The 16,583-nt window shown below is 44.1% G+C and overlaps 1 protein-coding gene across 2 annotated transcripts in view; it reads left to right on the plus strand.

Moving 5' to 3' along the window:
• The window catches only part of LOC147112803 (neuroendocrine convertase 1-like), a 294,716-nt gene that overhangs the window by 91,068 nt on the left and 187,065 nt on the right, over positions 1 to 16,583 (plus strand). The window contains exon 1 of one of the 2 annotated variants that reach the window (XM_085996240.1): positions 7,944 to 8,124. The exons of the other annotated variant lie outside the window; for it this stretch is intronic. Within the exon in view, the coding sequence (XP_085852366.1) occupies positions 8,050 to 8,124 (75 nt within the window). The 5' untranslated portion in view covers positions 7,944 to 8,049. Of the gene's footprint in view, positions 1 to 7,943; positions 8,125 to 16,583 lie in introns of those variants that run through there. 2 annotated transcript variants of the gene reach the window in all.

Consider the following 16,583-nt stretch of genomic DNA (forward strand, 5'->3'; position numbering starts at 1 on the left):
ACATCCACCCTGTCCAGACCCCTCAGTATCTTATATGTTTCAATCAAGTCACCTTTTCCTCTTCTAAACTCCAGCGGATACAAGCCTAGCCTGTCCAACCTTTCCTCATAAGACAACCCACCCATTCCAGGTATTAGTCTAGTAAATCTTCTCTGAACTGCTTCCAACGCATTTACATCCTTCCTTAAATAAGGAGACCAATACTGTACACAGTACTCCAGATGTGGTCTCACCAATAACTGAAGCATAACCTCCCCACTTTTGTATTCAATTCCCCTCGCAATAAACAATAACATTCTATTAGCTTTCCTAATTACTTGCATACTAACCTTTTGCGATTCATGCACTAGGACACCCAGATCCCTCTGCATCTCAGAGCTCTGTAATCTCTCACTGTCATAAATCGCAACTTCTACAAGAAGTAACTCAGGAAGTACTACTGGACGGCCAGCTGAGGGCGCCGTCCGAGGAGTATAAATACTCGGGCGTGGGCCCAACTTGGCCAGAGACAATCTGGAAACAGGAAGCTAGTGACTACTAACTAGACCTCCATGTTTTGTTACAAGTTGGTTAAAGCCTTGCTTTATGTTCAACCAAGTGCGTAGTGAGTCTTTATTATGTCAATTTAATTGACTTGTTATCGTCTCCATGCTTTGGGTGATTCGGAACAACCAGCTGCAACTCGAACCGCAGAAAGGAACTTGGGCAAGAAACTGATCCATCATGGAAAAACTCCTTAGACCCGCTCGTCTCGACCTGGACCCGAATGCACCTGCGGCAGCGAAGGTATGGAAGCATTGGTTTCGTACCTTTAGCAACTTTCTTGAAGAATGTGGGGCGGATGCCCCTAATAAGTTACGAATGCTTATTAACTACGTATCCCCTCATGTGTATGATTATATTGAGGGCTGTATAGACTATGAAGCTGCTATCCAAATTTTACAGCAGCTATATGTCAAGTCCCCGAATGAAATCTTTGCCCGACACCTACTGGCCACAACTCGGCAGCAGCCTGGGGAATCACTCGATGAATTCCTCCAGAAACTTCGCAGGCTCGGCAAAGATTGTAACCTTAAAGCGGTTACAGCTGAACAGTATCAAGAGGAACTAATCCGCGATTCCTTTATCAATGGGATTGCGTCCCCTTTTATACGTCAGCACCTGCTGGAAAATAAAACCCTCAATATACGGGCTGCTTATGACCAGGCGTGTTCCCTGGACTTGGCCAAGAAGAATGCAAACACTTATCTCCCACCACATGCATGGGTGGCGGCTATCACCATTAATGAGTCTTTCGATAGGTCTTGGGCGGATGCCCCCGCTGATGATGACTCTACTCTAACGGGCAACGACCCTACCCTAGAGGCCTTCGCTGATGACAACCCCACCCTAGCAGCATCCTGGCAATCAGGAAGAAAGTGTTTCTTTTGTGGAGGTACGTTCCATTTCAGAAAATTTTGCCCGGCTCGTAATGCGACCTGCAATCATTGCAGCAAGAAAGGACACTTTTCCAAGGTATGCCAGTCATGGGCCTCTGCTAACAAGAAAGGCCGCCCCTCTAAAGTATACCGGTCGAGAGCTCCTGTTAGCTTCACAGCTGCTAGCTATGGAGCTGCTCCTCCCCCAAGAACCACTGCTAAGGCTACAGCTGCCGAAGGAAAAATTGCCCCTCCTCCCATCACAGCTGTTTTTCCCCAAAGTTTGTCCCATGCAGCTACGAAGGTTTCAGTAAATGGGCACACTCTAAGCGTGCTAATCGACTCCTGCAGCTCTGACAGCTTCATTAGTAAGCGGGCTGTCAGCAGGTTAAAACTGCGCATTTATCCCTCGGACAGGGAGATTGCAATGGCTCTGACGACTCTGACCACCAATTCTTCTGGCTTCTGTCTTGTCAACCTCATCCTCAATGGTCGCACGTATCCCTCCACCCGGCTCGGAGTACTCGAAAACTTATGCAGCGATGTGCTTCTGGGACAGGACTTCCAGAAGCAGCACAAAAGACTCACTTTTGAGTTTGGAGGGTCAAAGCCGGAGCTTACCATTTCTAAAGTGCCGTTTTGTGCTCTCTCGGCGGCCTTACTCGGTGAGCCCTCCCTGTTTGCCAATCTCTCCCCCTGCTGTAAACCCATAGCCACCAAATCACGGCGCTTTAGCCAAGACGACCGAGCATTTATCGAGGAAGAAATCTCTCGCCTTTTAGCTGACGGTATTATCGAGCCATGTTCATCTCCCTGGCGGGCTCAAGTCGTCATTGTGAAAAACCCTTTAAAACAACATAAGAAACGTCTGTGTATTGATTATTCGCAGACTATTAATCAATATACCGATCTGGATGCCTACCCGCTACCACGCATAGATGACATGGTCAACAACCTTGCCAAATACAAGGTATTTTCAACCTTCGATTTAAAGGTCGCGTACCATCAGGTACCGCTGAAAGACTCTGACAAAAAGTATACAGCCTTTGAGGCCAATGGTCGGCTTTATCAGTTTCGTCGCTTTCCATTTGGGGTCACCAATGGGGTGGCCGTCTTCCAACGGGCAATGGATGGCCTAGTCCGGCAAGAGAACTTGACGGATACCTTTCCGTATTTAGACAGCATCACTATTGCCGGCCATGATCAAAAGGAGAATGACGCCAATCTTCAGAGATTTTTTGACATTCTCCGTCGTCGCCACTTAACGTTAAACGAATCCAAATCGGTGAAATCAGTGCCATCAGTGAACATTCTTGGCTACTGGGTGGTCAACAGTGTTATTAAACCGGACCCAGAGCGACTTCGTCCACTTCAGGAGCTCCCTCCCCCTACAAATCTCAGCTTTCTTCGTCGGGCACTTGGCATGTTTGCTTATTACGCAAAGTGGATACCTCACTTCTCCGATAAAATACAGCCCCTGTTTCATGCGAAGTCTTTTCCATTGGAAGCAATGGCTACTTCTGCCTTCAACCTCCTCAAACGACAGCTGGAGAAAGCCACGCTTTGCTCCATTGACGAAAACCTTCCTTTTGTGGTCGAATGCGATGCATCGGAGGTGGCGATCTCGGCTACCTTGAATCAAGGTGGTCGACCCGTGGCATTCCTATCCAGAACCTTGCAGGGTAGCGAGCTCCATTACCGCCCCCCCCCCCACCCCCCCGTCGAGAAGGAGGCTACAGCCATCATCGAGGCTGTACGCCAATGGAGTCATTTTCTTGCTCGGCGTCATTTCACGCTCATAACTGACCAGCACTCCGTGACCTTCATGTTGGATAACCGGAAGCGCACGAAAGTCAAAAATAATAAAATTCAACTCTGGAGGATGGAGCTGGCCGCCTTTGGACATACTATCTGTTACCAACCTGGCAAACAGAATGTGGCCCCAGATACCTTCACACGGGCATTTTGCTCTTCAATGTCAACGTCGACTCTGGCGGATCTGCATATGGACTTATGCCATCCTGGCGTTACCCGTATGTTACACTTTGTGCGCTCCAAAAATCTACCATTCTCAACGGAGGACAGAAAGAAAACATGCTCCTCCTCTAGGATTTGTGCAGAATTGAAACCACAATTCTTCTGCCCATCAGATGGCTTACTCATACATGCAATGCAGCCTATGCAGAGGCTCAGCATAGACTTTAAAGGGCCATTGCCTTCGTCGACGCGGAACACCTACCTACTTACGATGGTAGACGAGTATTCACGCTTTCCCTTTGCCTTCCCCTGTCCTAATATGCTTACCTCTATGGTAATTAAATGCCTCGATCAGGTCTTTTCCCTTTGCGGGACGGCCAATTTTATCCACACGGATCGGGGTCCCTCCTTTATGTCGAGTGAACTTAAAGGTTATCTCTCCCAACGGGGAATCGCCTCGAGTAAGAAACACCATATCACCCAATCGGCAATGGACAGGTTAAACGATACAATGCCATCATCTGGAACGCTGTCCGTCTGGCACTGAGGTCACGCAACCTACCAGACCAGCAGTGGGAAACTGTGCTCCCCGACGTGTTACACTCTATCAGGTCTCTTTTCTCCACATCCACTAATGTCACGACTCATGAGCGATTCTTCAAGTTCCGGCGTCGCTCTACACATGGGACATCTCTACCATCATTGTTGGTGGCTCCAGGCCCTGTGCTACTCCGGAGGTTCGTCCGGCCTGCCAAGAACGACCCTCTCGTTGACGAGGTGGCGTTAACGGAGGTAAACCCCACGTATGCGTACGTGCGGTACCCTGATGGCCGGGAGTCCACCGTCTCGCTCAGAGATCTGGCTCCCTGCCCAACCGGTCACATGGGCCCGAATGATGAAGGATCCCACGACGATGATGTCAACGCTCCGCACCCCTATGAAGATGATGCCCTACCTGGGACATCGAGGGATCTGCCGGCAGTGCTACCGGATCAACTCAGGGAGCCGAACGCTCCCCATAGGATGGCCGCTCGAAACCAGGACGCCGGACAATCTCTGGCTATGACCCAAGATGAGGCCAGCTCTGTGCCTGTGGGGACCCGCACCCGGAGTCATGATATTCCCAGTCCTCCACAGGACGATCAAGATGACGCGGACTCTACCGACTTACCGGTGTGGGCCAAGCGACCCAGGGACCAGGACACGGTCCGGGGAGACGTGCCTTCCGGTCACAAGCAGAAAGCTAAATGACTACTGCTATTTTTGGTCTGCCTAGTCCGTTAAAGGAAGACTGGACTTCCAAACCTTTTAGGGAGGAAGAATGTCATAAATCACAACTTCTACAGGAAGTAACTCAGGAAGTACTACTGGACGGCCAGCTGAGGGCGCCGTCCAAGGAGTATAAATACTCGGGCGTGGGCCCAACTTGGCCAGAGACAATCTGGAAACAGGAAGCTAGTGACTACTAACTAGACCTCCATGTTTTGTTACAAGTCGATTAAAGCCTTGCTTTATGTTCAACCAAGTGCGTAGTGAGTCTTTATTACATCACTCACCATTTAGATAATATGCTTCTTTTTTATTCTTCCTGCCAAAATAGACAATTTCACATTTTCCCACATTATACTCCATTTGCCAGATCTTTGCCCACTCACTTAACCTATCTATATCTCTTTGTAGCCTCCTTATGTCCTCTTCACAATTTAATTTCCTACCTATCTTTGTGTCATCAGCAAATTTAGCAACCATACCTTTGGTCCCTTCATCCAAGCCATTTATATAAATTATAAAAAGTTGAGGCCCCAGCACTGATCCCTGTGGCACACCACTCATTACATGTTGCCAACCAGAAAATGACCCATTTATGCCTACTCTCTGTTTCCTGTTAGCTATCCATGCCAATATGTTACCCCTTACACCATGAGCTTTTATTTTTTGCAATAACCTTTGATGTGGCACCTTATCAAATACCTTCTGGAAATCTAAGTACAGTACATCCACCGGTTCCCCTTTATCCACAGCACATGTTACTTCCTCAAAGAACCCCAATAAATTGGTTAAACATGATGTCCCTTTCACAAAACCATGTTGACTCTGCCTGATTACCTAGAACTTTTCTAAGTGCCCTGCTATAAAGTCTTTAATAATAGTTTCTAACATCTTCCCTATGACAGATGTTAAGCTAACTGGCCTGTAGTTTCCTGCTTTCTATCTCATTGCCGGCGTTAACTGGGTGGTGAGGCTACCGACTCCATTTTGAGGGTGTTATACCCCTGTAATTGCCAGGTGAAGGGAGTGAAAATTGATCCTACTAGTAGTTAAAATCCCCCCCACCCCACCTCACCCCCCACCAGTGTCTCTGATATTCAAAGAAGGTTCTTTGACATTCTTGCATCTGTCAGCTCGGGATACAATGTACCCATTTGGTAACATGGTTTCCCAGGGTGCTGCAGCTGAGGACCAGTTCCCAGGCTCGTCCGAAGTCATGCCCTCATTTGTTTTTATTTGATGTGCTTTGAGACTATGAGTGACCCAGCACATTAAAAGAAATGCAAGCAAGTTACTTTACACTATAAGATTATGGAGTATTTTGAAGAAAAAGTATTCTTAGAGTTACCTCCCTCTTTAATTGTCAATATATTTCCCTACTTTTTTTTTAAGACATCTCACCCTGGCAGTTACTGAAATAATAATTGTTGTTGACATTCAATTATTAATTGGAAATTGCCTATAGTTTGAATAGGGCCCTTGTACTTGTTCTTTTGATGCTGCAATAAACCTGGCTCTACACCATTCAGCTGCTTTTTCTCACTCTCCAATGAGAAGACCAAAGAGAAAATATGGGAGAGCACCTTATAATTTGACATATGAGACTCCTGCTGAATGCAGCGAGGTTGGCAAGCCTGTTGATAGAATGAAAGGCTCCTCTCTCTGTTGACTCTAAGGGTTCATGTAATACATTTGGGCAGTCTCTTAGGGATGTGTTCCCACAGGACAAAACTGCCCCAATTCTAGCACTAACCTGGTAATCTCATCCACAGATACCGTACAGACGTGTGGAAAGTTGAAACATTCACACTGATACCACAGTAGGGGCTGCTCTTCTGAGAATGGGGTTAAGGCACGTTATGTGGGAAGAGTAGAGGGAGCAATACTGTGCAAATGACTGCGCTACGCCTGTAATTTTATAAATTCATAAATTTTGTAAATTCATGCTTCTGGCATGGACAGAAAAGTCAGTGGGGCTCACTAGCCTCTGTCTCTGAATTCCTGCTGGGAAATGCAAATTCCTAAAATTTAGCGTTGTATTTATACATAAAGTCACCTGTATGTGTGGAAAGTGTGCCAATATATCCAAATAAATTCTCTTAAAATAAGCACAATCCCACCCCACAGTGAAGCAAATGCTGCAGGATAAATGCTGGGTCGCTTTACCAGTAGCTTAATTTACAGCTCCAGTACTCACATAATGAAGAAGTACTTGTAACATCAAAGCGCAAGGAAACATTAGCTCTTCTCCCCCCCACCCCCTCCCCCCCAAGCCTGCGACCTAAAAAGCCTCCCCTTTTCATCCCTGTATGAAAGGAAAATATGCTTTCAAAAAAGCGCTGCTAGGATGTGAATATTTTGTTTATTGCAGCATTGTGGCCCGCAGAAAGAAATCCTCAATTTTCTATCTTTGTTACAAGTGTTGCTCTTGAGTGTTATGTAGATGGGGAACGAGTCTCCTGCTTTGAACTAATAGTGGTTGAGATGTCTTTCATGGCTTGCGAAAGGTTTCTTTTGTTTTCAGCAGCTATTGGACCAAGAATAGGAGATTGATGCAATCCTTAATGTGCCCTTTTGCTTTGTAAAAAAAAAGACCTGTTCGTAGCCCTGTTGAGACCAGAAGAAAACAAAATTGGTGGAGTCATCTACTCTAAATGGTAATGTTATTAACTGAAGTGAACGCTCGTAACAGAGCCAGCATCTCCGAAAACAGAACCGCTAGCTCACTCACACCTGTTCCATGTAATTTTGAGCTGAACTAATTGCAAACAACAACAGTCGCTCAGCCAGCACAAAAAAATGACACACAGAAGCTTGGCTGCTACTGTGCTTAACCAACAAGTAATAATAGGCCATGCCAAGTGGTTTTTAGATTGGAAAACAGTGTCTGCTTTCATAATCTACAATTGTAATGTCTTTTCATATTGCTTAATTAATAAAAAGGATAAATATCTATTTTGGGGCTAACCCATTAGTTTTTTTCTTAAAAAAAAGAGGTGAATTCTGTTCTTTAATAAAACATTTATTGTCATTGTTTCCTCACAGACAGGACTCTGCATGGTGTTTTGAAACAGGTGCAGCTGTGCGTGCAGGAACCCAGTTTGGCTATTACATTTTTTTCATCACATGGGCCATGGCACCTTGCCTGCTCTCTGCTTGCTGGCTGACTTCTTTGTAGATAAGTCTTTTACCCCCCACCCCCAGTAAGACAGTTCCAGCTGGAACACATTATATATTCACAAGTATTTGACCGCAAACAGTGCCTGGCAACACCCTGTACAATGAAATTCCGCCAGGACCATTTATTCCTGGGAAACCTGGCCACAGTGAGGTTAGGAGATGAGCAGAAAGGAGGCAAAATGTCAAAAGCCCATGTGCTGATCAGATGCAGTGTCACAAACTGGATTTCTTCACAACCCAGCTGTACGCAGCTCAGCACAGGGGCCAGTGGATCTGGCTTGTGAGTAAACTTGTGACTTTCAGCATGCTCTGACTTTAAGAAATTTGATTGGACGATATTCCCAATAATGCTGAGTATATTAACATTCATTTATTTATTTATGACAAATAAGGTAAGCTGGTGTGAGTAAGGATGTGCAGGGGTAGGGCAGGGAAGGCGGAGTGATGGGGATGTGATGAGTGGCACAGCAAGATGAGGCTGAGTGTGGCTTTGCAGTAATGTTTCGTGATCTACTGAGATCATTGAAAGGTTGGTGTCACTGCAGCCTGGTCCTCCTGACGATGCCCCTGCTTGTACCCTCCTGTGCAATGTGCAACCAGAATACATTGACCTCCTGGGGAGGTGTCTTCCGCCCATTGGAATGGAAGAGAACCTCCCTGCGTGCGGTGATTCCCTCCATAAGCAAATGGAGGGAGCCATGGGAGAGCCTAGGTGCAGCTGTGCACCTCTGTGCAGTGCTTGTCAGTGTTTGCAGCACCTCAATGCTGCAGAACACTGAGAGCACCACTGTCAAAATGATTGTGGACATGGTCCCTTTAAAGAAACTGGCTGATGACGCATCTTCAAATGACGTCATTAGACCCACTTTCTATTAATTTGCTGGGAACCTCGCAGGGCGGGCTTAACAATGGAAAATCTTGTTGGAGGCCAGGATCGATACAGTTGTACAGGGCCTTGGTGAGACCGCACCTTGAGTACTGTGTGCAGTTTTGGTTGCCTTACCTGAGGAAGGACGTTCTTGCCATGGAAGGAGTGCAGCGAAGATTCACCAGGCTGATACCTGGGATGGCAGGAATGACGTATGAGGAGAGATTGTGTCGATTGGGCTTGTACTCACTGGAGTTTAGAAGATTGAGAGGGGATCTCATCGAAACCTATAAAATTCTGTCAGGCCTGGACAGACTAGATGCAGGAAGGATGTTCCCAATGGCGGGGGAGTCCAGAACTAGGGGTCATCGTCTAAGGATAAGAGATAAGCCATTTAGGACTGAGATGAGGAGGAATTTCTTCACCCAGAGAGTGGTGAACCTGTGGAATTCTCTGCCACAGAGGGCGGTGGAGGCTAGTTCATTAAATATATTCAAGAAGGAGTTGGATATATTTCTTAAGGCTAAAGGGATCAAGGGATATGGGGAGAAGGCAGGGACAGGGTACTGAATTTGGATGATCAGCCATGATCTCATTGAATGGCGGAGCAGGCTCGAGGGGCCGAATGGCCTACTCCTGCTCCTAGCTTCTATGTTTCTATGTTTCTATGTCTTGTGTCAAAGTTACTGTAGAGCCCCTGCTGGCATTGATGTTATTTCTCGCTCACCTCCCCAGCGATCTATATTTCATATTCCTACTCCTGCTCCTATCTTCTATGTTTCTATGTTTAACTGTGCTTGGGGAATCAGGAGGTGATTTGGGGAAACTCGCACAAAAGCACCTTGGGGAGAGGAGACCCCACATCTCAGACTGGAACAGTGGAGACACTGTGATTCTGAATGAGAAGAGCTGAATATTAATTTGACAATTGTGATACCATTAATTACAAATAACCTATATATGTCACCCGTAAACAATTCCGATGGACTTTCGAATGTTACATTTGCAATTGGCTGTGATGCCAGTAGGTGGTGCTGTAATAGCGTTTCCCATTTAGAACACTTAAACATTAGGTATGTTGTCGCTGCCACAAAATCCCAGTGACTCTGCCATTGGTTTGCGTTTGCATGTAGTGACAGTTTATGACCACCAGGCAGTGTTGTGTAGCAAATTTGCCAAACTTCATCTGAAAATCTTTGATCCACCCTTTCTTTCTCAGTCACTGAAAGTTTAGATCATCCAAAATAAGAGTTTAATCAAAATAAAGAGTTCAAAAAATCTTAATTACGTGATTACATTTACAGCAATAACTTGCATTTATTTAGGCCCAGAAATTCAGGTCGGGTGCAAGCCCCGACCTGCACTTACCTAGCGCGCCGGCCGTTGAGCTGTGGGCCCGCGTGGGATTCCGATCCTGGGCCTCCTCCAACTGCCGGTGCGCAGTGCTTGCGTATCCCAGGGGCACAGTTAGTTCGATGTGTCCCCTGGGATCACGTGGGCCATGGAGAGCCAATGGTAGCAGGGAATGCTTCATTCATAAGTTTGACAGAAAGAACTGTCAAACCTATAAATACTACAAGCCCCAAAACATCACTAAAACTTCAAATACATTTTTTAAAAATCACATTTTTAAAATAACTATAAATTACGCAAAATAACTATTTTAAACAATAATTTAAATTTTTGAAAAAATTAATTACATTTTCTAACGGGGCTAAAAATAAACTTACCTTTTTTTAAAGTATTTATAAATAATAAACCTGTGGAAAAAATGTTTTAATTTTAATTAATTCACCACTTACCTTGTTAAAAGCAGGCCTTGCGACTGCTTTTTAAAAGTGTAACTACTGGAGACTTACCCTCCCGGAGAAACCTGCAAAAAAACCATAAGTTCGATGCGCACGTGCTGCCTCTCCGGTGCACGCGTTCGACCTCTGAACCCCTTCTTTCAGGAGAACGGAAGTGCCGGTTTCCCGCGCATGCGCAGTGCATGCACGAAACCGGCACTTTCGTTGGGCCTATGGGTGAGTACCCCGTGCGTACTCACGTGTTGGGACCCGAATTTAACGTGCCTTTAACGTACCAAAATGTCCCAAGGCGCTTCACAGGAGCGTTATCAGACAAAATTTGACACCGAACCACATTGGAGGTATTAGGGCAGGTGACCAAAAGCTTGGTCAAAGAGATAGATTTTAAGGAGCGTCTTAAAGGAGGAGAGATAGAGAAGTAGAGGGACAGAGATGTTTAGGAAGGGAATTCCAGAGCTTGGGGCCTAGACAGCCGAAGGCATGGCCGCCAATGGAGGGGTAAAGAAAATAAGTCAGAGGGTGTCTTTTCTCATTCTAATTTCATTCATTTTAAGAAGAAAACAAGTTGAATTTGAATGTAAACAAAGCCTCTTTGAGAAAAAACAGATAGGAAGGGAGGTATCAGGAGATTGGAGGAGGGAAACAGGTTGAAAGTGAGGAGATCCTACTCCAAATAAGATCTTATGGAAATTAGTATTGGAGGCCAGGGCTCAGCTTATTCGGGCTTAATTGGAGAGTCTTATGTCAATCTCCTGCCCATGTTGCAGTGGGAGAGCACTGGAAGACAGGAGGATTTGCGGGCTTCATTCTTCATTCCTGCAAAAGCCGACTTTTGAAGAGAGGGTTACAGCTATCCAAAATCTCCACCCTGAGGCAGATCTAGATGCAGGAGTGGATTGGATGGTTTAACAGGTTGGCGCCCAGTTCTTTCACCAGCATGGGTCAATGGGTATAAAAGTATAACCATTAACAGGATAAGTTTCCCTGACAGCTGCAATTGATCAATTAGGTTTTGTTTGGTCATGGATAGAAGCCATCTAATTGTAAATACCTGGGATGATGCTGGTGCATTTGTACCAACAGCAGGAAATCATTAATAATTTGGCACAAATAGGCAATCTCATTCACAGACCATTGGATCATTTTCCTGCCTGCCAGTAGCATGTATTGGAAAAGTTGGTGCCTGAGATAATGATGCACCACGTGTGCCCCAGTTTCTAATGAGCGCGTCTGGCGATGGCAGTCCTTCCAGGAGTGTGAAGTCTCTAAGGAGGGCTGATATGGATTATAGTGTAGTAGGGGATGCTCTTGACTTGTTGGTGCTGCATTCCTACAGCCGAGTAGAGGGAGTTGTATGAAGCAACTGGTTATGCTATACTTGACCAGGGAGTGTTTGATGCTGACACTGGGTGCCTGAAGTTGGGAAGTGGAATACTTTCCCACACAAACGTTTCTGCATTAAACAGTGCACAAATTAACCAAAAAATCTTGCTGTGTCCATTGATGTTACGATGAAGTTTCTCTTATATTAATATGTACCAAATAGGTTTTAGGTGAAAAGCATGCAAATGATCTGTTTCGAATTAAAACTCTGTCCTATTATCTCATAAATAAGGAGACACGTTTGAAGGTTTGGTACTTTGGCCAGTGTTTCTCTCCCAGAATCTATTAGTTGATACACAAGTACAACCATCTGGGAGGTCAGATGTCCTTGCAACAGAAATGATGGCATGCCCCAGGTGCATTGTTATAATCTGGATTTCTCCATTAGACAGAATTACATGTTTAGAATACCTAACTAAGGCTGTTATGTGTCAGTTAACTGTTGAAAGTTAAACTAAGAAATGAAAATCAAAATGTTCAGGGCCTTATATTGTGTGTATTGCAACATACTATGAAACAAAAAGCATGAATTTTGCCATTGAGTCTTGTTTTGAGGATTTGAACATCATTTTGCATTTTCCAATATGGGTATAACTCAGCGGTGAACAGCTACCGGTGCAAAGCTAAAAACACAAAATGAGTCAATGACTTTACTTCAGTAAGGTACCTTTTTCTCAAATATCTAACCCATTATACGATTGATATAAGTCACAGACTTTAATAATGCCAACAGTAATAAGGCAATGCACTTAATGTAGGTTTTGCTTTGTATTCTAGAAGGAATTTCCAATAGAGCATGAATAATCATGGTGTATTCTATTGGAGCAATATGTCTAACTAACCTATTTGCATTATAATGTATTTCTACACAGTTCTCATTTAGAGTGTTGGGAACGTTTGCATTTTCAACATTTAAAAAAAGAATTGATCTTTTAGGTGATTGGCCCAGATTTTGCAGTGATAATGACAGCGAACTGTCAGCACTCGCCATCATTACCCCTCTGAAACGGACTAACTTCAGGATTTAGCACATGTGCAAATAAACGTGGAAATCCTGAAGTTGTGGTCAGTTATTCCCTGCTCCACCACAGGCTGCGCTGCGGAACTCCCTATAGCCAGCAATCAGTGAAATCACTTAAACTCTAATATCGCTGTTAAAAAACCCGATAAAAAGTTAAGCTTTGTTGAAAAAGGTCTAACTGGGGTTCTAACGACATATTGACTGCCGAACAACCGTTCTGGCCCTGAAAAACTAATTTTATATTCGTGGAAATATCAAATTTCTCCATTATGATAAAAAATTACTAGATTTTTAAAATAATAAAAATATTTTTTAAAAATTTTAAAGTTTGTTTATGATATTTCAGCTTCTACCTTAGCACCCTGTGTCTGTCACAATCTTTATTTTGCTCTCTGTAAAATGTTTAAAATGTGAATTGGTGGCTGTGCCTTCTGTTGCCTAGGCCCTAAGCTCTGGAATTCCCTGCCTAAATCTCTCCGCCTCGCTACCTCTCTTTCCTCTTTTAAGACACTCCTTAAAATCTACCTCTTTGAACAAGCTTTTGGTCACCTGCCCTAATTTATCCTTATGTGGCTTGGTGTGAAATTTTTTGTCTTAAAATACTCCCGTGCAGCACCTTGGGACGTTTTACTACGTTAAAGGTGCTATATAAATACAAGTTATTGTTGTTGTTGAATGATTATCAGTGCTTTTTATTTCCTGGTTTGCTGTCTGTGAGAATTCTTCAATGTGATTGGCTGCTTAGACAGCTTGATGGCATCACTGCTAATGTATGCTGGGGATCCCCTTTTGACAGTACCACAATCAAATTAAGGTCGAGAAAGCTAACATTTTCTCCACAGAGATCGCAAGATCTTTGTGGGCAGCTCTCTTTGGGGTCAATGGCGATCGCCGTCACTTCGCCACTGACTTTAAATTCTGGACCAATATGTGTTTGAAAGTACGACCCATAAAATAAAAGGCCCCCATATATGGTGGAATATCCTAGAGGTTGTTTAATAGGATTCCAATCAAGAAAGTGTTTAACCAAATATTCAGATAGTCTTTAACAGTAAATAAACAGTTTTTGTTTTGATCTATCATTTCTAAATGCAAGATGAAGTTGGCCTTGCTACACATGTTAAACAAATTATATATAGGCATAGCTCTCAAATTTGAGATGAAATATTAATAAATAAAAGAGTAAGACTGAAACGAGTTTTTTTAAATAAGGAAGTAACCTTATGAAGCAGTTTAAATATAGTTGAGACTTTATTGAATCAGGATGTTTCAAATTCTCTTCATTTCTATGAATACTTAATGTAGGGACTGAATGAGGCAGTGGAATTGTTCACCCCTTAGATCTGGTTCAAATCCTCCGGTTAGATCTGGGTTCGAATCACAACCTAGACAGGTTTCTCTTTCTGCCAGACTGTAAAGGTCTTGTGGGAACAGTTTCAATCCAGTTCCTAGTGGGCATGGGTCCTGGGACACAGATGGCATGAGACTGGCAATCTCACTTATAGAGGATGTTAGTAATTGAAATCTCACACAGTAGGATGTGTTTTTTTTAATATAGGCACTGAGACTTTACTCTGCATCTAATCCAGAACATAACTGATCTATGGAATGCTTGATGCTAACAGTAGATGCAAAAAGTGAAAAGGCACTGTATTTTCTAACACTTACATTGACTCCACAAATCAGATTCCTAAAAAACAAATAGGACAAAATAACTATTCCAACTCGGCGATATGTGTTTGTTGTAATGAATGGTTTTTCCTTTATAAAATATGTATACCAATGACTGATGTTATCTGACTGTGTCAGGCTGTGAAATACATTAACAAAATACTGACTTGCTCTGCTGTCTCTTTACTCCCAGGAACCTCCTGTGCTCTGTGTTACCTACACTTAAAATTAGAAAAGGGTAGCCTACAGAAAGCTGAGGTTTTTGAGAAACCACAGAGTCGATTTTAACTATGGTCGCGGGGGTGTGGGACAGGAGGGAAACCCCTGCAGGGAGCTCAGTGTGAGACCCAGGCCCCCTTAACTCCCGGGCCTCATTTGAATAAAGCTTGACAGTCTACCGTCCAAAACTGGCGAAGCTGTACTTATAAGGGAACAGTCCCCAGCATGAAGTTAGCACTGGGGAGGGCGATTGACAGCTGATACCGGTGCTGGAAGGCAGAGGCAAGTCTGGGGCTGGTGAAGCCCAAGGACTCCCTTTGGATCCCTGGGGTGCACTCCTGCTCCTCCTGGCCCACAAGGATTCCATGGAAAAGTCTGTAACTCCCTTAAGAAAAAATAGTCAAAGACTTCTCTCTGAAGAATGTATTCTTTCAGCATCACCTCTGCACGTGTTGTGATGCTGAAGAGCCAAGCTGTGGTGCCCTAGAACTGAGACTTTCTCCCGATGCTGCTGAGCTCCTGATCTCAGTCATGCGACTGGGAAACATCCAATGAAAATCAGATGTCTCTTCACAAGGATGCAGGGGCAGGGAAAATTGGAAAGAGAGTTGTCCTTGGGTCAATGTCATGCACCTTGTAATGGCAGAGACTTAAGTGACTTGGGGAAACCAGAAAGATGGGGGTGGGGTGGATAGAGGGGTTAGAGGCTAAAAAGAGCAAGTCTGCTCATGTACAGATTTGCCCTATCATTTCTATGGTTAAGAGTAAACGGTTGCACTTATAAGCAACTGTTTTGGTTGCAGTATATCCCACTGATGTACAGTGAGCTTGCACTGTTACTATCTTGTTTATACTACTTAACTGTATAATAAATGTTAGTTGTAAATTATTGCACTGGATTGTGATTGCAGGTTCTCTTTTTGAAAAGAGTTTACCCATTATATCAGGTTGGAACTATAGGAATGAGAGCAAACTTTCCTTTTTTGTGAAATCTTATTTTGCTGTAGGGGTATTATTTTCACAGTAGAATGTGCAGTAACATAAAATAGCAATTGATGCGATGGGTAGAGTTCTGAACAAAGGCACTGAGCCTGTGATTCAATTCCAGTACAAGGCTCACAGAGTACAAGCAGATCTCGAACTCAAAAGTATGAATTGAGAGCACAGCAGTGTTCCACTTATTAATTATAATCTCCCATTGAGCGGAAATGAAATTGGTTGCCCGGAGTTTTAGTAAATTAATAATCCTTAAGTCTTGACTGAGTATTTCTGACCCTTATCATAATTACCATAATTTTAATAGCAATCACATGAATGGTGAACAACAAGTAAAAACATGGTGGGGTTGGGGGAAGAGAGGCAGAGAGAGAGAGCTGACAAGATGGTAACTACTTGGTTGGCGAGATCTGGAATTGAATGGCCAGCTCAACCACTCCAGGCCAGCAGAAGACAGCAAGCCCAGCCAATAACGAGCAGCTCCAATGGGGCATGTCGTGGCGAAGGGCAAGCAGCATCCAACCGCGTTCTGGATGGAGAGCGGGAGCGAGTCTGTCACGTCTCGCTGTGCGAGTCAACATTCTCAGCAATCACTCTGAGGAAGTGCCGCTCACAACTGCTGGACAAAGAACGAGAAGCTGTACGAAGATGTGCTGTGCCTGATAAATTCTAAACTTCAGTGAAAGAGAAAGACTGCAAAGTTTCACACTGAATGGCGGTAGATGTTTGTTAAGTAAATAGACACAGTATATTGACCTGTATTGTGTGTAAGG

The sequence above is a fragment of the Somniosus microcephalus genome, chromosome 9 (genome assembly GCF_052327205.1).
Source record: "Somniosus microcephalus isolate GS21.2 chromosome 9, FLI_Smic_1.0, whole genome shotgun sequence".
Lineage (NCBI taxonomy): Eukaryota > Metazoa > Chordata > Chondrichthyes > Squaliformes > Somniosidae > Somniosus > Somniosus microcephalus.